Source organism: Hyaena hyaena, unplaced genomic scaffold (assembly GCF_003009895.1).
Source record: "Hyaena hyaena isolate Hyena2069 unplaced genomic scaffold, ASM300989v1 scaffold_98, whole genome shotgun sequence".
NCBI classification, from domain to species: domain Eukaryota; kingdom Metazoa; phylum Chordata; class Mammalia; order Carnivora; family Hyaenidae; genus Hyaena; species Hyaena hyaena.
The window spans coordinates 1,076,456-1,095,685 of record NW_024080730.1 but is presented as its reverse complement, the minus strand read 5'-3'; the positions used below and the strand labels follow the sequence as shown (position 1 = coordinate 1,095,685).

Here is a 19,230-nt window from a genome sequence, read left to right as displayed (position 1 = left end):
GCGGGGGGGAAGGGGGGCTCCGCCATCTCCCGCCCCCAGGGCTTGCTATTCCAGCTCTCCAGCTAGGGCTCCCAGCCAGGGCTCCGGCCTTCCTCTGAGACTGCCACGAAAACACTTGTGCCAGGACAAGGCTATACAGCAGGGCTCAGCTAACTTCCCAGCGAAGGGCCAGGCAGCGGCTGTTCGGGCCTCGAGGGCCACAGGTCTCTATTGTAACCACTTCACTCTGCTGTTTTAGTGCAAGACCAGCACGCTGTGTGAACTAACGAGCCAGGCTGTGTTCTTACACAGCGTGATGAAGACTGGCGGCAGTCTGGATCTGGCTCTCAGCAGTTTGCCAATCCCTGGTCCTTCCACCTCCATCAAATTCTCAAAGGGTCTGTAAGCTGGAAAGACTTAACATCCGCAGCTGTACAGAAACAGCTGAGGAAATGAGCCCCCGCCCCCCAGGCCTTCATCTTTCACAAACAGCTGCTCGTCATGAATGGGGACAGTGGACGGCGATCCGCTAGCGCGAGTTATCTCAGAACAGCAGCCGGTGGCTGTGGGGGAGGCAGAGCTCAGTGGTAGTCGTGGGGCCGTGCTGCTGACATGTGGCAGGAAACTACTGAGCAGGTGGTTTAGAAGAGGGAAATTCCGAGAATGCACAGAGATAGAAGTGTCACTGTCAAGGTCCAGAGGAAGATCCTGCTGGTCAGAGTGGACTGAGATGACTAAGCACGTCTTTTTGTCACTTTTGGGTCACTAGGTTGCTAGAAACCACCCAGGAGCAAGCATTATCACACAGACTACTCTGCGGGGGACGGCACTGCCTTTTGGGATGGGGATCAAAATTTCCAGGGTGTACACCATGGAAAGCCAGCTGACTACTGGATTCGCCTGGGGTTTTTGTGAAACTCTTGACCCAGCGAGGGAAGGCAAGAAAGACTCTTCCACTCTGCCTTCGAGCCAAAGTGCTTGGCAGGACAGAGTGGGTAACAAGGTTTTCCCGAGTAGACCTAAGAATAGCATTTTCCTCTTCCAAGCTGAAGATTAGCGGTTTCGCTCCGGACAAAGGTTCTACCCTACTCGTGTGGCCAGACTGAGCCCAAGCTCCGTGGCTTGGGCAAGCGGCTTGCAGGGGCGGGGGATCTCCGGAAGGGGGCAGCAAGGATGAGGTGGGGGCGGGGCCTGCGAGGGGCGGGGCTGGAGCCAGGGTCAGGCAGAAGTGGGGGCGTGGCCAGCCAGCAGGCGTGGCCGTCGCAAGGGACAAGGCTGCTAAGGGGCGGGGACAGAGGCGGGACTGGAACCGGGGGCGGGGCCGCCGGGAGAGGGCGGGGCCGCCCTCACCGTCGCAGTCCGCCTCGTCCGAGCGGTCCTGGCAGTCGGCCTCGCCGTCGCAGCGCAGGCGCAAGTCCACGCACTGGCCCCGCGCGCAGGGGAACTGGGCCGCCGAGCACACCGGGCAGCCCTCCTCGTCGCTCTGGTCGTCACACTCGGGGAAGCCATCGCAGCGCCAGGCCCCTGGTATGCAGTCGATCTCCCCGGTGGCACACGCGAACTGGTCTGGGGAGCACGTGGGAGGCTCTGCAGAGAAGAGGGGCACCATCACGCCCCGCCCCGCCGGGCCCCCCGCGGCATTCACGCGGCTGCACCCACGCGGTCTGCCCTGCCGCTGTGAATCTTCGTTGTTTTTACTGTGGAGGCGACGGGGGGCTGTTGGGAACCTGGGCTCTAAGCAGCAGGTACCACACCAAGTTGCGCAGAAAACCGTCTGGGCTGGAAACTCGATCCTGACCGCTGAGAAGCCAGGGCACAACCCCTTCTTGTGTCTCCATCTCCTCACATGCAATTCAGGGCACTGGGCCAGGCCCCTGAGAATGCCCACTGTACCCCCAACTGGAGCCGATACCTGCCTGGGGTCCCAGGCTGGGCTGCCAAACTGGTGCATGGTCTGTGTGCGTGTCTGCCTGGCCACACCTGAGTGTCCACTGCGTGCACGTGCAGGCAGACAGACACACACACACACCCCTTGGGAGATGGATGGTCAGAAAGCAGGTGCTCAGGACCTGCCCCTGTTACAGGCCTGAGGCAGCTGCTGCAGTGGGACCGGGACTCCGTGGGCAGCCCACGCACCCGCAGGCAGGGCAGGGGCTGGTGGAGGACCACAGGGCATCTTGCTGAGGAGGAAGCTAAGGAGAGGCAGGAAGGCGAGGATACCATGGTGAAGGGGTGCGAGGGGGAACAGGAAGGCTCCCAACGGAGGGAGTCACCTGAAGGTGGGGAGCTGGGTGGGTGAAGGCCAGCAGACCAGGGGCCACCTCCTACCCGCTGACCATGGTGAGTCGCTCCACCCCTCAGGTCCAACTTCCTGAGCGCAGGCCAGGCCACCGCTGGGCTGCGGGGTGGGACGGGAGGGAGCTGGACGGGTCTGGGGTTGGACCCAGGCTCCCTCAGCAACTGTACAACCAGACGAGCCCCTGGGCCCCCTGATCTCCATTTCCTCGTCCAGAAAACAGAAGCAGCAACGCTAGAGCCACCAGGGCCCTCCCAGGACAGCCAGGTGAGCACGGGGTGTGTGGCCGGGCCGGCTGGGGAAGGGCTCAGACAGTTTTAGTGAGGGCTTGCAGAGAATGCTGTCTGGCTCCCGCCACTTCGTGACGCACTAGGGTCCACGTCAGCCCCGAGAGCCCCTCGGAGCTCTTCTCCTTCTGTGCTCTCCCCACAGAGATAGCCAGGCATCCTCAAGTCTGAGGGGCCAATGGAAGGGGAGGGGCAGAGGGGCACGTTGGTGAAGAGCCCCAGGGCTGTGGTCCAAGGGAGAGCCGAGCACTCTGCACAGCCCCCTCTTTGCCAGGGCAGCCTGGACGTCTGCGGGAGTGACAGAGCCACTCAGCCCACAAAGCCATGTGAGCCCTGGGGCTAGAACTTGGAGAAAAGCCATAAAAACGCTCAAGAGGGTCAAAGTGGCCCCCAACAGGGACAGCCACAAAATGCCCCCTCCGCTCTCAGCAAAGCTCTCGCAGAGCCAGCAATTGCTCCTGTGGTCCTAACCCTGGAGCTCCTGGGCAACAGCCAGTCTTTTCAGGGACAAGACCAGCTGAGGACAGGTCTCCGTGTACTGGTGGGCATGTGCCGGCCGTCTGCTGTGTGCAGGACACAGTGTGAGTGTTGTAAGGGGCAAAGATAAGCAGAAAAAGGGGCAGGATAAAGACCAGCCCCCAGGAGCTCACAGAGGAGAAGGGGAGAGGGGGGATCCAATGTGACCTGGGGGACACTGAGGGCAGTAGAGAGGAAGCCCTAGGATTTGAGCTTCATCATGGTGACAGTAAGAGTGGTCACTTTTATTACTACCACCCAGTGTCCCACCAATAATAGCAGCTGGCCTTCCCGTGTGCCACACTGGGGACTGCGCAAAGTGCTCATTACTTAATGCCACAACTCTGAGGGAGGCGCTCTCGACCGCTCTATTTCGCAGAAGAGAACACGGAGGCCCAGAGAGGGCAAGTGACCAGCTCGGGATGGCTGGGAAGTGGTACAGCTGGGAGCTGAACTTGGTCTGTCTGACCTTAAAGCTTACATCCGTGACCACTCCCCACTCAGCTTTAGGGGAAGAAGAGGATCAAGAGTGGAAGGAGAAAAAAAAGACAAAAGTACAAAAAGAAAGACAAGCCTGCTCCTGGAATTACAGACTTTAGCACCCCTGCCTGAAAACTCACAGGCAGTCAGGAGGAATACAGGCGGCGGGAACAACACCATCCGTCAGCCGGATCTAACTGATGTCTACAGAACACTTCCCCCAGCAGAAGAGGATGACATATTCTTCTCAAGCTGACATGGAGCACTCACCAAGAAAGATCACTTGCTGGGTCATAATATTAAAGGGATACAAATCATACAAAATATGTCCTCTGACCACAGCGGAATTAAACTAGTTATTAGTAATGGACTGATAGCTGGGAAATCCCCCCAAATACTTTGAAATTAAACGACACACTTCTAAATAACTCAGGGGCCAAAGGAATTGTCTTGGGAAAAATTTTAAAACATTTGAACAAACCGAAGAAGATATAATTTATCAAAATTTGTAGGGTGCAGCAAAAGCAGTACTTTGAGGGCAATTCATAGCCCCGAATGCATACTCTGGAACAGGAGGCCAGGTGAAGGATGAAGGGAGAGGTAGCCCCGGAGGATGGATGCCACATTGAGTGTGATTTTAAAAGGATGCTGGTCAGAGACCTGGCAGGCAGGGAATCAAGTCCCTGTCCAGTGTCCCAAGAAAAAGTGCTGAGGTCACACCTACCACCACAGGTCAGCAGGTTCTGCAGGAGCACAAGGTGGACTGGGCATGAGCACCGTGGTGTTCCATCACCCTTGGCAATGCAGATGTGCGAGCAACCGCCATTGTCCCGGGCACACGGGTGGGCTGCTGTGGAAACAAAAAGAGAGAGGGGGTCAGGCTCGGCCTCTCACCTCAGGATTGCAGCCCTGAGGGTTCTGGAAACAAGAGCCAGGCAAGAACTCACAAGAATGGTCACTCCTGTAGGCCAGGTCCCTGCAGATCATCCCACTTAAATCCCAGGGCAGCCGAAAGCATCTGCTTCCATTCATGTGGATTTTACAGACAGGAAAACAGAGGCTGAAAGCACTCACAGGATTGACCCAACTCACACCCAAGCCCGTCTACACGAGCTCCCACTATGCCCACAACCATCAACCTACACTGCCTGTCTCTCATGGTGTAGTGGCCCCCGCCCCCAACACATGTCCATGTCTTAATGCCTGAACACCTGTGAATGTGCCTTTATTTGGAAAAAGGGTCTTCAAGGATATAATCAAATTAAGGCTCTGGAGATGAGGTCATCCCGGATTTTCGGGGTGGGCCCTAAATCCAACAACAGGTGTCCTTGTTAGAGCCCCAGAAGGAGTGAAGCCACAGACACAGGGGAGAAGTCCGTGTGAGGACAGAGGCGGCGCCTGGAGCCACGTGGACCCAAGGAGCACCTTTGGTCACCACAAAGTAGAGGCGGCAAAGAGCCACCCCCCTCCCCCCCACAGCCCCCAGAGCGGGGCCGCAGACCTGCTGACACCTTGACCTCAGACGTCTGGCCTCTGGACTGCAGGCGAATACACTTCTGTTGCGTTAAGTCACCCAGTTTGTGACGACGTGTCACGGCAATCACAGGAAGCGAATACACGGGGATAAACAGAACAGCACGGCCCCAGGGAGCCTGTGGTTTTCGATTCAGTTAAACGAATGAACCCACACCTGAACAGGAAGACGCCTGGGAGGACGTGAGAGAAAGCACGACCCCCAGCCCCGCAGAAAAATCAGTGTCCTGCCTCAACCTCGGGGGTTGAGAGTTTAAAGTGACAGAAGTCAAGGTTTAGAGCAGCGGTCAGCAAACTCTTTATATAAATGAGAAAGTAAGTTTTGGCTTGATGGGCCAGACCACCTCGTGGATGAGCACAAACCAATGGGCGTGGCTGTGTGCCAATAAAACTTTATGTGTAAGATCAGGTGATGTCCAGATGGGCCCTGGGGGCTGGGGAGCGCCACCCCTGGTTGAGAGTTGAGCTGTAGAATTCCGTGGGAAAGCAGGCTGGGTGCCCCACGTCCCAGATAAATACGGGAGAGCTCACTCAAGGATCTACCACTCTCTCCCCAATCAAGGGGCCTCTTCAGGTCACCCCAGACATCGCACGCTGGCACTCACTGGGACATTCCAGTTTCCAACCTCATCCCTGCTTGTTAAACGTTTCCTGGCTCTCCCAGCCCCTCAGGTCCAAGGACCTGCTGATCGGTGTGCCTGGCTTTCTGCCAACCCTGGCAGGTCTGGGCTTTCATGGGCTCTATGTTCACCTTGTGACCCCGAGCCAGCAGTTCTGAAGGCTGTGACACCCAGTGGTCCGTGGCTTCCCTGAGGTCGGTGTCCAGGGCCAGGGAAACTCAGGCGTTCTCACCCCTCCCCGTCGGGTGCCTCAGCTCTCTGGAAGCTATTGACCCAGCAACCTCACGTACCCAGGACTTTGGCCGAGAAGCCCCAAGGACAGAAACGAGCCCCTAAGTAGTCAACACAGAAGTGACCGATTCACTCCACCAGAGGTCACGCCCCCGGCTCAGAGCAGGGAGCCTCACGACCTCACTTAGAACCATGTGTCTGGACTCCACACATAACTATAATGAACTTGGTTGACAATCTGCCCGGCCCACTGGGGGTTCAGAAAAGCCAAAGCAGAAACATGGGCTCTGCCCTCAGGTCCCAGCCCACTGTGTTGACCAGCCAGTGGATGGGGGAAGTTAATATCCTTTCTGAGCCCCACTCTCCTCACTTGTGATGCAGAATCAGGGTAAAACAACACACGTTACACAGTGCAGCACTGAGCATGGGCCTGGGGGCTACACGGTGGGAGCAGTGCCGCAGAGCAGGGAGGCCGAGAGAAGCTTATCCACTCAAAGTGCCACACCTGACCCACGGTGGGGGCCAAGGAATTGGCAGGAGTTACTCAGAGCTGGACAGGGAATGCGAGCAGAGACAGGGACTCCAGGGACGGGGGACACGGGCAGTGGGAGGGTGAGGGGCCCGGGTGAGGTGGCAGGTGGGGCAGCCCCCACCCCGGGCCTTGAAGACAAGCAGCTGGAAGGTGGCCAGACCACGGGCATCGCGGGACAGGGACAGCGATGGCCCTGCTCACCACGCTATCCACGCACGCAGCTGGCAGCCGGGGTGTATTTACTGAAACCAGAGTGAGAACGACAGGGACAGACAGACCCAGGCCCCTCTGTCCACCTAGAGCCATACACAGAGCGGGGGGAGAAACCAGGGGTCCTGATCTCTCAGCCCTGGGTCACAGCTCAGACAGTCGGAGGCGGAATCCTAAAATGCCTCCAGTCTCCCAGCCCGGTCCCCAACACTGCGGTGGCATGAGCTACCCCACGGCAAAGGGGTTTGGTAGATGTCATGAAGGCTACTAATCAACCGAGCCAGAATTCGCAAAAGGGGACACTAAGAGCGGGTGACTCTCACGGGACCCTGGAAAAGCAGAGAGACTGTCGGGCTGGGAGCGGAGGAGGAAGGCAGGTCCGGATCCACTGCTGAGACGGAGGGGGCGCAGCGAGGACCTGACAGCAGCCCCTGCCACCAGCCAGTCAGCCCCGCAGCCCTCACACTGGCCAGCCTCCTCCAGTCTCCGAGGGGCCGGTTCGGGGCGCTGCGCGGGTGCCCGCCCTCCCGGCAGGTGCCCCAGGCCCGCCCCGCACGTACAGAACTCCTCCAGGCTGATCTCCTCCACGGCGTGAATGCCGGTCAGGTGGGCAACCCGGCCCTGGACTCGAGTCCGCTTGTCCCCAGTGGTCTTCTCCACGCGCTCGATCATCTGCTGCTGGCGGTCAATCCAGTACAGGTGCTTGCCCAGCACGGTCAGGCCCACGGGCTGCACGATGTTGGCGTCCTCCAGGGTCAGGCGGTTGGCCCCTGCGCGTGGGACAGGTCCCCCTCGAGTGGCCGCTGACCCCGAGAGCTCAGCCCGTGCTCAGCTCAGAACACAGGGCTGCGGGGAGCTGGGGGTTGGGGGGTGGGAGCAGGATTCTGTGCTCTGGCCGGAGCTGGGAGCTCGGCGGATCTCCTGGAAGCCGGGGACCTGGCATGTGGGCTGGCCCTGCCCCACCCCCACCCTGCGGACGGAAGAAAGGCCCCTCTAAGCAGGTCCCCAGCCTAGAGGCATCCGCTCTAAGGCGGCCCACGGCACAGCAGCCACAAGCGTGGGTGCTGGAGGCAGAGGCCTCAGACTCCTGTCCCGGGCCACACTGTGGGACCCTGGCGGGTTGCCCACCCTCTCTGAGACGCCTCTTCTGCTTCGTCACACGGGGATCGTTCAGGACCTACGTCCTGGAACTCTCGGACGATACCGTTAGGTGGCAGGCGTGAAGCCCCAGCACAACGCCCACCCGAAACAGACCTCTGACAAATGTGGCGGCTGCCGCCACCATTACTGATGACAAGGAAGGCGGCATGTCCCTGGGAAGGTCAGACGTGTGGGTTGCCGAGGGACCCGATCCCTGGGGAGGCCCCAGGGCACACACCGGACAGGTCGCAGCTCTCGATCCGCTTCAGATCCGCGTCCACCCAGAAGAGCTTGCCCAGCCCGTTGTCCACCACAAGGGCCACGGGGCGGATGAGGCCCGTGGTGAAGAGGACCTCGCGCTCCGTGCCGTCCAAGGCCGCTCGCTCGATCTTGGCGGCTCGGTCCTGCATGTTGGTGAAGTACAGGTACCTGGGGGAGGGGAGCAGAGGAAGGGTGTTGAGTCCCGCCATCCCTCACCAGGAACGAGCTCGCGGGGCGCCAGGCAGACCAGCCCCTGGCCCCACGGCCACCCGGCTGGGCTTCGGAAAACTACCAGGTACATGGCCCCAGCCTCTCGGAGCTCACACCCCAGACCGTATGGGGTTCAGTGTCTCCCCAAGAATTCCTTTCCACCCAGAACCTCCAAATGGGACCTATGATTGGAAACGGGATCCTATAACACAATTAAGGATCTGGGTCAGAGAACACCCGGAGGCCCCAGAAGCAGTAAGAGAGACAAGGGTCCCCGCAGAGCCTCTGAAGGGGGCACAGCCCTGCCACCGCGTGACGTGACTTCTGTCCTCTGGAACCGAGAAAGAACAAACATCCGCTCTTTTCACCCCCGCCCTCCCAGCTTGTGGTCACTTCTGGCGGCAGCCTCGGGGACCGGCACACACTCCGGCCGCCATAGCAGCTACGAAGCCTCAAGGGACACTCATTAGGTTGCTGAAGAGCCACGTAAAGTCACTACGCTTGTGCTCTCTGAGCACCACCATCGTCCTCTCCTTCCCGGAAGAAGACACCGTACCCCCGAGGTCACAACCTGCCAGAGCTCACTAGGCCAGTGAGCCACGGGGTCAGGATCCCAGCTTGGGTCTGCCCGGCCCAGGACCTGTGCTCGCGCTGGCCGTCACCAGGCATGAGCTCCACCAGGCGGCGCCTCCAAAACTCGGGCTCCCGCCTGACGTGGCTGCAGTGCACGAACGTTCCTGCGCTCAGAACACCCCCCCTCCCCCCCCCGCCACGCTCAGCTTTATTTCTGAGCTTTACGGCACGTGGCTTGAAGACTCCCTCTCGCCCCGCTATTCCCTTCGGGACCCTCCAGGCCTGTCTTCCTCTTCATGGAGGGAAGAAGCTCCCAGGAGTCGAGGCTGTGCCCAGGAGGGCAGTGAGCTCCCGGTGGGGAAATGTACTGAAATAGCCAGCCCCCAGCAGGGGCGCTACGGAGGGGATTTTTGCATAGGGTTCAGATTTGATGGGGAAGGTACAAAACCTACGAATTGAAACTTCTTTCCTTCCCGGGCCTCCCCCCGAGTGCAGCACCCCACTCTGCGGTGCGCCCCCCTCCTCGCACCCCCGCTCGGCGTTGGCGACGATGGCCCGCGGCCTGTCACGGTCCCCGCGGAGCACCACACCCATGGCGTCTCCGTTCAGCCGGTGGACGTTGATGGTGTTGGTGGCCTCACACGTCCAGAACAGCGTCCGGCTGTAGATGTCGATGCTGAGGTCATGGGGCTGCCTGTCCGGGCTTTGGCTCTGGCTCGGAGAGGTCACAACGAAGGGCTGTATGTAAGACAGGAAGAGACGCGTGTTGGCTACAGACATCACCGGAGGGCAGAGGCCTCGGGGTCTGAGTTCAGACCGAAAGTCGATCTCCAACCCTGTATTTCGACCTTTCCTGTCAGGTCCGTACCCTCCTGCGTACCCGCTTGAGAGGGAAACAGATCCCAGAGAGGGTTCTAGAAGCGCTCTTGCCCCTCAGCTCAGATCTCCAGCCCACCCATCGGCAAATTCCTGGCGGACTATCCGCTGCCATGCCATCCGGGTCCTGTTCTTGCCCCGGAAGGGCCCCCAGGTGGCCTGACACTCAGCCCAGGATCACAGCCTCCTTCCTGAGACGTCTTCTCTTTTGTTGCTCCTCGGCTTGGACTCATGATTGGGGATTAAGGCCTTCGAGTCTTGTTAGTTTTCAGTTCAGGGGACAGGACAACAGATGGATAGAACAGAGTCCCACCTCTGACAGCCCCTTCCCTGAGGGGGCGGCGGGGGTGCGGGCCCAGGTGAGAGTACAGATCCAGGTGGGGGTGCAGGGCCGGGGGAGGGTGGGGACAGGTGAGGGGGTAGGCCCGGTGGGGGTGCACGGGGGACCCACGGTGCATGTCCAGGGCCGCCACCTCTCCCAGAAGTGGTTCCGTCTACACTCTCCGGGTCTCTGCCCTGGGAGACTGTCTGGAGAACACTGCCTGAGTCCGAGTCACCTGCTGTCTCACAGCCAAGCCCTGCCTTCCGGAGCTATCTACAGAGAGCACCTGGCTTTGTGAAATGCTGCGGGGAGAAGGGAGAGCCCAGTGTCCCCCGAAGCCTGACTCCCTGGTGGATCTGGGCCCCTTGGGTTACCCTGAAAGCCAGTGTCTCAGCTGATCTGACCTGGTGCGGGGTGGGCTCCCCTGAATGGGTTGGATGAAAAGTCCCTTCCTCAGAGAAGGACATCATTAAGATGATGCTCTGACAAGAGCTCACTGCAAACATTCTTTATCTCTTTGGCAGCCGCTGAAACAAAGTCTCCTGGTGGCAGAAGGGGCTTGTAGCCAAAAAGAAGCCCGTTCACCAGGCCCACCTCTTGAACCCGGCTGGAAAGGAACACGCCCCCCACCCCTTGCCCCCCAGCCTCTGGTCCAGTCCCCCTGGGCAGCTCGTGTGCGACTCACATCTGAACACAGAGCACCGTTTAAAGGGCCCACCTCCCCACGAGCTGGGGGCTCTGGGAGCCGAGCGTCCCCTCCTACTGGGCACGTGCCTTTCCCATAAGCATAGACTCCGGCCCGAGGCCGCAGCCCAGAGCGACTGACGGACTGGGAGTGAAGCAAGACTGCAGCCCAGCCCCAGCAGTGTCCCCAGCGGAACCCCAGACTTTGGGACACCAGCCCCAGAGCACGCACGTGGCGCGAGGTGACCCGCCGCCCACACCTCTCCCCAGGCAGGCGAATGACTGGCCAGTTATAAAACCCGAACTCCGTGCCAGTGCAAGGCTTCTTAATAGAACCCTATTCGAGGCCGTAGTCAGTACCCCGCCTCCTCCCCAGGATGAGGCGGCACCTAGCCACGTGGGGGCACCCACAGCAGTGCTGTCACAACAGCCCAAAGACCCAGCGCCCATCAGTGGATGGACAGAGGAGCAGACTGTGGTCCATCCACACAATGGAGCATTTTCAGCCGTAAGAGGAAGGAAATTCCAATACCTGCTCTGATATGGATGAACCCTGAGGTCGCGACGCCAAAGGAAAGAGGCAGTCATGGCAAAATAACCCTGGGTGATTCCACTTAAATGAAGCACTTAGAATATAGTCAGATTCACAGAGATGGAAAGTAGAAGGAGGTTGCCTTAGGCTGGGGGAGGGGGAGGTAGTGTTTCATGGGGACAGACTTCCAGTTTTGAGATGACGGAGTTCTGGAGATGGCCGGGGGTGACGGCCACACGACAGTGTGCGTACTTAGCGCCACTGAGCTGTATACTTGAAAATGGCTAAGACAATACTTTTTATGTATATTTACTACCATGGAAAAGTTTACTAGGAAAGCAACTTGGCCAAAGTAGAGAACTATTTAAAAAACGTCGTCCTTGGGGCTAAGGGATGCCCCTAAGAAAGGATCAAAGCCACCAGAGGGCGGAGTTTTGGGAGACACTCCAGGAGGGAAACAGATGTTTTCCAAATTAAGTAGAAACTCAGAAGGTGTTTCCTAAAGGACTTTTCCTTCAATGTCTCCCCCTGCTTGTGCGGGACGCCATGAAAGAAGCCTTTTGATGAGACTTTCAGGCAATTTGCGCCTGGTACCTTTCTCAGCAGGAAAGCCACCCACCATCAGTTAACACCTCCCATTCTCCAAAGGACTCAAAGGGACTGTCACCTGCATGGTGGAGGGATGAAAGGAACACATACCCACCATGTCACCAGGCTCTGCTCCTGCAGAGATGACACGAAGCTGCCAAGGCTCCACTGGGACTTTTTTTTTTAAGTTGATTCATTTTATTTTGAGAGGTGGGGGAGGGGTAGAGAGGGAGGAAGAGAATCCCAAGCAGCCTCATGCGGTCAGCACAGAGCCCAACGCAGGGCTTGATCCCATGGCCCTGAGACCATGACCTCCGCTGATATCAAAAAGAGTCAGATGCTTAACCGACTGAGCCGCCCGGGAGCCCGTCGGCTGGGGGTTTTATCACAACCAAGGACACAGACCTCAGGGCTTGTTAACTTCACATCGTCGTTGGATGCTGTACTTGGCTGGAAGGGACGGTGAGCCCGTACACACAGCCCTGGCACCCCGTCCAGGGCAGAAAACAGCCAAGTGAACTTTACAGACACAAAAATCGCCCAAAAACCTCCACTGGCAGCATTTCTCTGCATCGCTATTGTAACGGTGCCGAGATTTCACCATGATAACCTACGTGCCTGCCCCTGACCGTGGCCACGGGGCCAGACACCGTTTGCTTCTGTGGCTTCTGTAAAAGGAGTCCTTGGAAAGGGGCGTGGTGAGCCAGGCACATCCAAGAGTGAATGCCAGACGAAGGGAATGCCGGCCACCGCCACCTGCCATGTGGAGACTCAGAGTGGACCCCGAGGCTGCAGCGACAACATCCTTTGTGGAACACGCCCCAGAAACCCAGCACGGAAGCAGCGCGTTCTGCTGGAGCAAGCATTCTGGAACGGCGGATTTGTCGGGATATGGGATACCCCGGGGACAGCTGGAGCCCAACGCAGATTTCGCACCTGCCGACGCTCAGTTGACCCGTGAGAAACGCTCAAAGAATGCGGAGAAGGTCAGGAACACGCACACGCGCGTGCGCGCACACACACACAGTGCCCTCCATCTCCCATGTGCCGGGGGCCACGCCTGGGCGCGCTGGGCTCGTGACTTCCCGCCCTGTGTCACAGAGTCTCCCCCTGTCGGTTCACACACACCCATGAACGCAGAACCCTGCACCCCAACGTGCTCAGCAACTCTAGGTCTCGTCAAGGCAAAGCACCGTGGTCACTTACGAGTTCCTTCTGGAACCATCGAACAGATGCAGAAAGGTGCACCTGTATTTACCAGCTCCCTATCTCTTCTTCACGTGCCACTGACCAGAGCTTTGAGTGCGGTGCGCCTCGCCCCCTCCCCCATCACGCTGTGGTTTGACCGTGCAATTCTGTGTCATGTAGTGAATTTTAGTAGATGCTGCATTACAGCAAACAGACTATACAATTCCTCTGAACTAAAAATGAATCCAGAACAACCGATACCAACTAGCCCTGCACGAAACCACCATGGAAAGAAAAAGAAATTCGCATTTCTACATATAATCTAAGGGTTTCACACTGCTCAGGTCATACCCTGTGATGACATAATTAGAACTCAAGTCGCTGTTGACGCAAGCCATGCTCTGCTGGCAAAGCAAAGGGGCGGGGGGAGGGCGCAGCCCGGAAACTGCCACGGTGGGTTCCTCGCGGAAGCGACCCCCTCGTCCCCCACCAGATACACTTGCCTGGGTCCCGTCGTCCTTGGCTCGCTTAATGTTCTGGCGCCCATCCACCCAGTAGATGAACCTGTCCAGGGGGTCATAGTCGATGGCCTTGACGTTCCTGAGCCCATGCAGGGGCAGGATGAGGTCCGGGCTGTGCTGGTCGTCAGGGATCATGCGGCTGATGGCATATTTCTGGCTGAACAGCAAGAAGGTGGTGGGCGCTAGAACGAGGCAAACAGACGTGGGGACCACACATCAGCGTCTGGAGCCAAAGACGGTCGGCGGGGACGGACCGCGCTGCACTTCACTCGAAGAGGCAGACTGGCTTATGTGCCTGCCGGGCACATCGGGGAAAGTGCCGGAAGGACATAAAACTACTTCCAGGGGGTGGACTGCGAGGAATTTTATTCTCCATGTTACGGGTGTTTATGTTGTTCTAATATTTTGTGAGTGCGTGAGTTATTCTGAAGCAGATAGCAGTTTATTTTTAAATTATCAAGACTTCAGACGGAAGGAGAGTAAATGTTAAACTCCCACCCACAAGCATACTTGCTGCTTGGACGAGTGTGTGATTTGCCATATGCCTGCATGTGGTCAAGTGAATTGCATGAACAATGACGTGGGTGGGGTCTCTTCGTGGGGGTGTCTGGCCGCAAATCGGCCTCGGTGCAGAAACTGCGTTGCTCAGGATGTGCCAGAGGCCGACAGTCACAGGCCGTCGGGATTACAGTTGGGAGGTCTGAAACGAAGTCACGGCCCCAGGTCCGCCAGCCACAGGGGCAGAGACTCGAGTTACAGGCATCGAGTCTGGTGGTGGGTTGCCGTCCCCTGGGCCTGACCCTTCCCCACGGTCCTGGCCCCCCGGGGACGGGGACAGTAGGACCAAAGGAAGCTCAAGAGGAGGAAGGGGCCCGAGCCCTCAGCTGAGACAGACAGTGACACTCCATCACTCCCAAACACTCATGTCTTAGGACATGAAGACCGGTCACCAGGGAGAGCACTCACTCACAGAGTCAGGCCTAGGCCTCCAGGTAACAGGCAGCTTACGCAGTGCGCAGCCTACTCAACCACCCGTGAACACCAAGGCGCCCCCAGATAAGAAGCTCCTTTCTAGGGGCACTTGGGGGGTCAGTTAGTCAAGCATCTGACTCTTGATTTGGGCTCAGGTCATGGTCTCACAGTTTTTGAGGCTGAACCCCACGTCGGGCTCCTTGCTGACAGCGCAGAGTCTGCTTGGGGTTCTCTCTCTTCCTCTCTCAAAAAAATAAATAGGGGCGCCCGGGTGGCTCAGTCGGTTGAGCATCCGACTTCAGCTCAGGTCATGATCTCACGGTTTGTGAGTTCGAGCCCCGCATCGGGCTCTGTGCTGACGGCTCAGGGCCTGGAGCCTGCTTTGGATTCTGTGTCTCTCCTTTTCTCTGCCCCTCCCCTGCTTGTGCTCTCTCTCTCTCAAAAATAAATAAAAACATTAATAAATAAATAAACGTTACAAAGAAGAAGGAGGCCCCCGGAGCCACAGCCTGGGCTAAGGCGGGGGAGGGGCACAGGAGCAGAGCAGGACACTCACGGCTGCAGTTGCGGCTGCCGGGGTCTAGGGTGTAGTGCGAGGCACAGCCACAGCGGTGGCCGCCGGGGACGGCGAGACACAGCTGTCCGCACTGCCCGTTGTTGTGCGTGCAGTCGTTGAGGCCGTCCTGGCGGGAGGCGTGGAACACCAGGATGTCCATCACGAAGTCCAGGTGGCCCTGGATGAGCGTGCGGTTCCGGCCGCTGGTCTTGTCAGCCCTCTCGATGCTGTGCAGGTTCCAGTCCGTCCAGTAGATGTAATCGCTGTACTGGGTGAGGCCGAAGGGGTGCGGGAGGTCATCGGCAATCACCACCCGCTCCTGACCTGCGTGGAGGCACACGGGCACGGCGTCAGCGACGCCCAGCCACCCACTGGTTCAAAGCTGCCTGGCGGCCTGGGTCAAGGTCAAGGTGTTCAACCGCTCTGGAAGACAAGCAGGGCCGGCCGAAGCTGGATGCCACCCACCCTGTGATGGGGCAAGTCCCCTCGTATCCCGCAAAGGGAGCGTACGTGGCGTCTGCTCAAATTACAGACAGGAGTGTGCAGGGCAGCAACTGTGTGTAGGAGCCACGAGCAGCAAACAATCCAAATGCCCTTCGGTAGTGTGTCTGTCAGTAGTGTGTCCGTCAACAGTGTGGGTGAAAAACGGTGAAGCTTCGTGTACTGGTAAAGTCGCGCAATAAACAATAACAATGTGAGCAACTGAAAAAAGCCAGACTCTGAAGAGCACATGCTATAAGATCACATGGATAGAAAGTTCTAGAACAGCAAAACTAGCACCTGGAGACAGAAGCCAGGGCAGCAACCACACCCTACACCCTGGCAGCAGAAGACTCGGGAAACGAAGCGCAGGCTAACCCCATGAGAGCTCGGCCACGCGCGGAGCACACGCCTTACGCGGCAAGTACTAGGCCGTGTGTCAGTGTGGAGATTTACTTAAAAATAAAATCTTAGGGGCACCTGGGTGGCTCAGTTGGTTAAGCGTCAGACTTCAGCTCAGGTCATGATCTCACGGCTCGTGGGTTCAAGCCCCGCATCGGGCTCTGTGCTGACAGGTCGGAGCCTGGGCCCTGCTTCAGATTCTGTGTCTCCCTCTCTCTCTGACCCTCCCCTGCTCATGCTGTCTCTCTCTCTCATAGAAATAAATAAAACATTAAAAAAAAATTAAAAAAAAAATTTTTTTGAGACCAGAGGAACTAGCCAACACGTCAGCATCGGTTATCATGGGGCGGTGAAATTAGGAATAATTCACGTTTCTTCATATGGTTCTGTATTTTCGGGAAGTTTCTCCATCGGTTATTTTGCCATTACAAGAACGCCAGTTATTAAGAGGCTCCCCCACCGCTGCCATCAAATGCACACCTGTGCTCCCCGCCCCCCCAACCCCCCAGGCCCCCCCCCAGGGCCCTGCTGCAGGGCCTGGTGTCCAACAACCAGCATGCATGAGATGCACCTTTACCCCAACGGCCCCAAGTGCATGTTCCACACCCCCTGGGACCTCAGAGGCGCCGTGGCCCACCATCCACCGCCCATGGGCCTTACTAATCGAGTGCTCGGTAAACGTCCGGGGCATTAAGTGGGAAGCGTGCTACAGTGACAGCCAGGCCCACGACACGTGGCCCCCTCAGTCTGCAGGGTCCTGCACGCGTCCAGGGCGTCTGTGGACTTCCGCCCCACACGTCTTCACTCCGGGGTAATCCGCGAGCTTAATTATTCCAGGCGACCACAGCTGTTCAGTGACCAGTTCCCAGCAGGCACCTGCCAGCCTCTGGTTGCTCACTGTGAGGCTGGGGACACATTCCGGCCTTGCCGTGGGCCTCAGAAGCCGGCACAGGGAGTGTGAGGGGTGGGGTGCAGCCCGCCCGTGGGGGAGGGGGGCACCAGGACGCTGGGGCTCTGGCTCTGCCCACGCAGTACCTGGGACACGCCAGCAGCCAGCCTATGCCTCGGTTTCCTTACCGGTGAAATGGGCACGAGCGTGCCCACCACAGGGGGCAGCAGCAGCAACTAGGAAATCAAGCCCCCCCTGCCCCCCCCACCCCCCGCGCGTTACCCGAGAGCTAACACAACCACTGCCCCCCAGCGGAACAGTCTACGGCTTCAAGTCCTGCCCCTGCTGCTGGGTGACATGGAACAAGGCGGGTTTTTTTTTTTTAACCCTAATCCCAGGATGTTGGGTGTGGCCCGTGAGTGATCCCAGCACAATGCCCGGCACATAGTAGGTGCCCAGGGTCAGACGGACAATAAACGTGGAGCCCTGGAATCTGAGCGGCGCTCTGTGACCTTAGGAAAATCCTGCGACCTCCCTGGGCCTCAGTTTCCTCATCAGCCCGAACTGTGATACTGAAGCATCAAACTAGATTCCGGGCACAGGGCTGAGGTAGGCCGCGGCTCTCAGCAGGGGTGCAGGAAACAGCTGTCACCCGGGCCTCTGTCACAAGCCTACAGCAACAGCACTAGGGGGTGGAGAGGGACCAGCCCAGGGAGGAGGAGGCTGGATCAGGGGGGGCTTGGGACTCGCAGGCCAGAGGGGACGGTGCGGCGGGCGCTGAGGGACAGCCAGCGCCCTGCCCTGGGACGTCCCATCGCCGCAGGCCGAGGCCCCCTGCCCAGCAGGCCCCTGGCCGGCCCTCACCCCGCATGTCGGACGACTCGATCATGTTGGTGTCCAGGTCTGTCCAGTAGAGGCGCTGGTCAGCGTAGTCGATGGTGAGGTCGTTGGCCCGGCCCACCTTGTCCACCAGCGTCATGCAGTTGGTCCCGTCCATGAAGGCCCGCACGATCCTGGGCTTCCCGCCCCACTCGGTCCAGTAGATGTACCTGGAGGTGCAGAGGGGGCAGCGCGTGCTCAGGCGCGTCCTCTCTCACTGCGGGGCAGGGGGAGGGTCACGATCACCCTAGAGAAGGCCACAACAGTGACATCGCTGCAGGAAGCAGGGACGGGGCGACGCGCTTGGAGCCCACCCCCCACCGCCGCCCCCCGACCCTAGCGTCCCTCCTGATGCGGTCACCAGCTGCCTCTGGAATTCCCACGGCAGCGCCACCTGCAGGGGTAAGTGCAAATGCACCTGTTTACAGACACAAACTGGGGGCACAGGTGGGGTGACCTGGTAACAGAACATCCAGGCTGGGACACTCTGCATTTGTGGCAGAGACAAATGCAAATTGAGCTGGACAGGACACCACGGTGACGGGAAGCTGGGCTGGACGTGGGCAAATCAGGACACAGGGTCCCCTTACTCAACGAGGGCCGGAGACAAGGACCTGGGGCCTCAGGTGCTGCAGGGCTGGGGTCCACACTGAGCCCACCTGCCCCCGGGGGGCCCTCCTTCCTTCCTTCCTCCGCAGCAGCTGCACAGAAGGAAGCCCACTCCGGGCCCGTGTGAGTGTTACTTGCCCTTCTGCTAACACCCGGGCCTATTGCTCTGTCCGCGCTGTCGTCCTGAAATCTCTCCATCCCTAACAGAGCGCCTGACAGGCAGGGTTTGGGGTGCGCCAAGCACATCGCTGATGCTTTGGGGGGGAGCCCTGTGTCCGCAGCACAGAAGACCCTGGTGCAGAGGGAGACGCGACCCTGGCCCCGGGGCCCCAGTGCCCAGGGCAGGGCCCCCAGGCTGGAGTCCAAGCACTTCAAAGCCGGCTCTGAGACGGCTGTGGGACCTTCAGTAAGTCACTAGCTTCTCTGAGCCTCAGTGTCCATATCTGTAAAATCAGGGACAAAGACACTTGCCCCTCGAAGGCCCCCAGACGCTGTGCTGAGACAGCTCACATGAAGGTGTGCGGCGCAGCACCCACCACTCCTGTCTTCGGCCTCAGTTTCCTCTCTGTGAGATAAACTAGCTCCCTCCAAGGGGCCTACCAGCGCCGGGCACCTCAAAGCTGGCGGGGGCCAGACCCTCTAACCACAGAGCGCCCGCTGGGCAGCCTCGCCCCTCGGGCCACACACCCCCACCCCGGGTAGCCACGCCCCTCAGATCACACACCCCTGGGCAGCCACGCCCCTCGGGTCACCCCCCCCACCCCACCCCCTGGCAGCCACCCTCTTGGGTCACCCCCGCTGGGCAGCCAGCCCCTCGGGTGACCGCCCCCCGGCAGCCACGCCCCTCGGGTCACACACACCCCC

At 59.1% G+C, this 19,230-nt stretch overlaps 1 protein-coding gene across 1 annotated transcript in view; it reads right to left on the bottom strand.

Moving 5' to 3' along the window:
• The window catches only part of LRP5 (LDL receptor related protein 5), a 103,308-nt gene that overhangs the window by 11,908 nt on the left and 72,170 nt on the right, over window positions 1-19,230 (bottom strand). The window contains exons 11-18 of the mRNA XM_039235430.1: window positions 17,743-17,927; window positions 15,108-15,431; window positions 13,562-13,761; window positions 9,398-9,606; window positions 8,063-8,253; window positions 7,245-7,454; window positions 4,283-4,408; window positions 1,330-1,566 (exon numbers count right to left, since the gene is read on the bottom strand). Coding sequence (XP_039091361.1) covers window positions 1,330-1,566; window positions 4,283-4,408; window positions 7,245-7,454; window positions 8,063-8,253; window positions 9,398-9,606; window positions 13,562-13,761; window positions 15,108-15,431; window positions 17,743-17,927 — 1,682 coding nt within the window. The remainder of the gene's footprint in view (window positions 1-1,329; window positions 1,567-4,282; window positions 4,409-7,244; window positions 7,455-8,062; window positions 8,254-9,397; window positions 9,607-13,561; window positions 13,762-15,107; window positions 15,432-17,742; window positions 17,928-19,230) is intronic.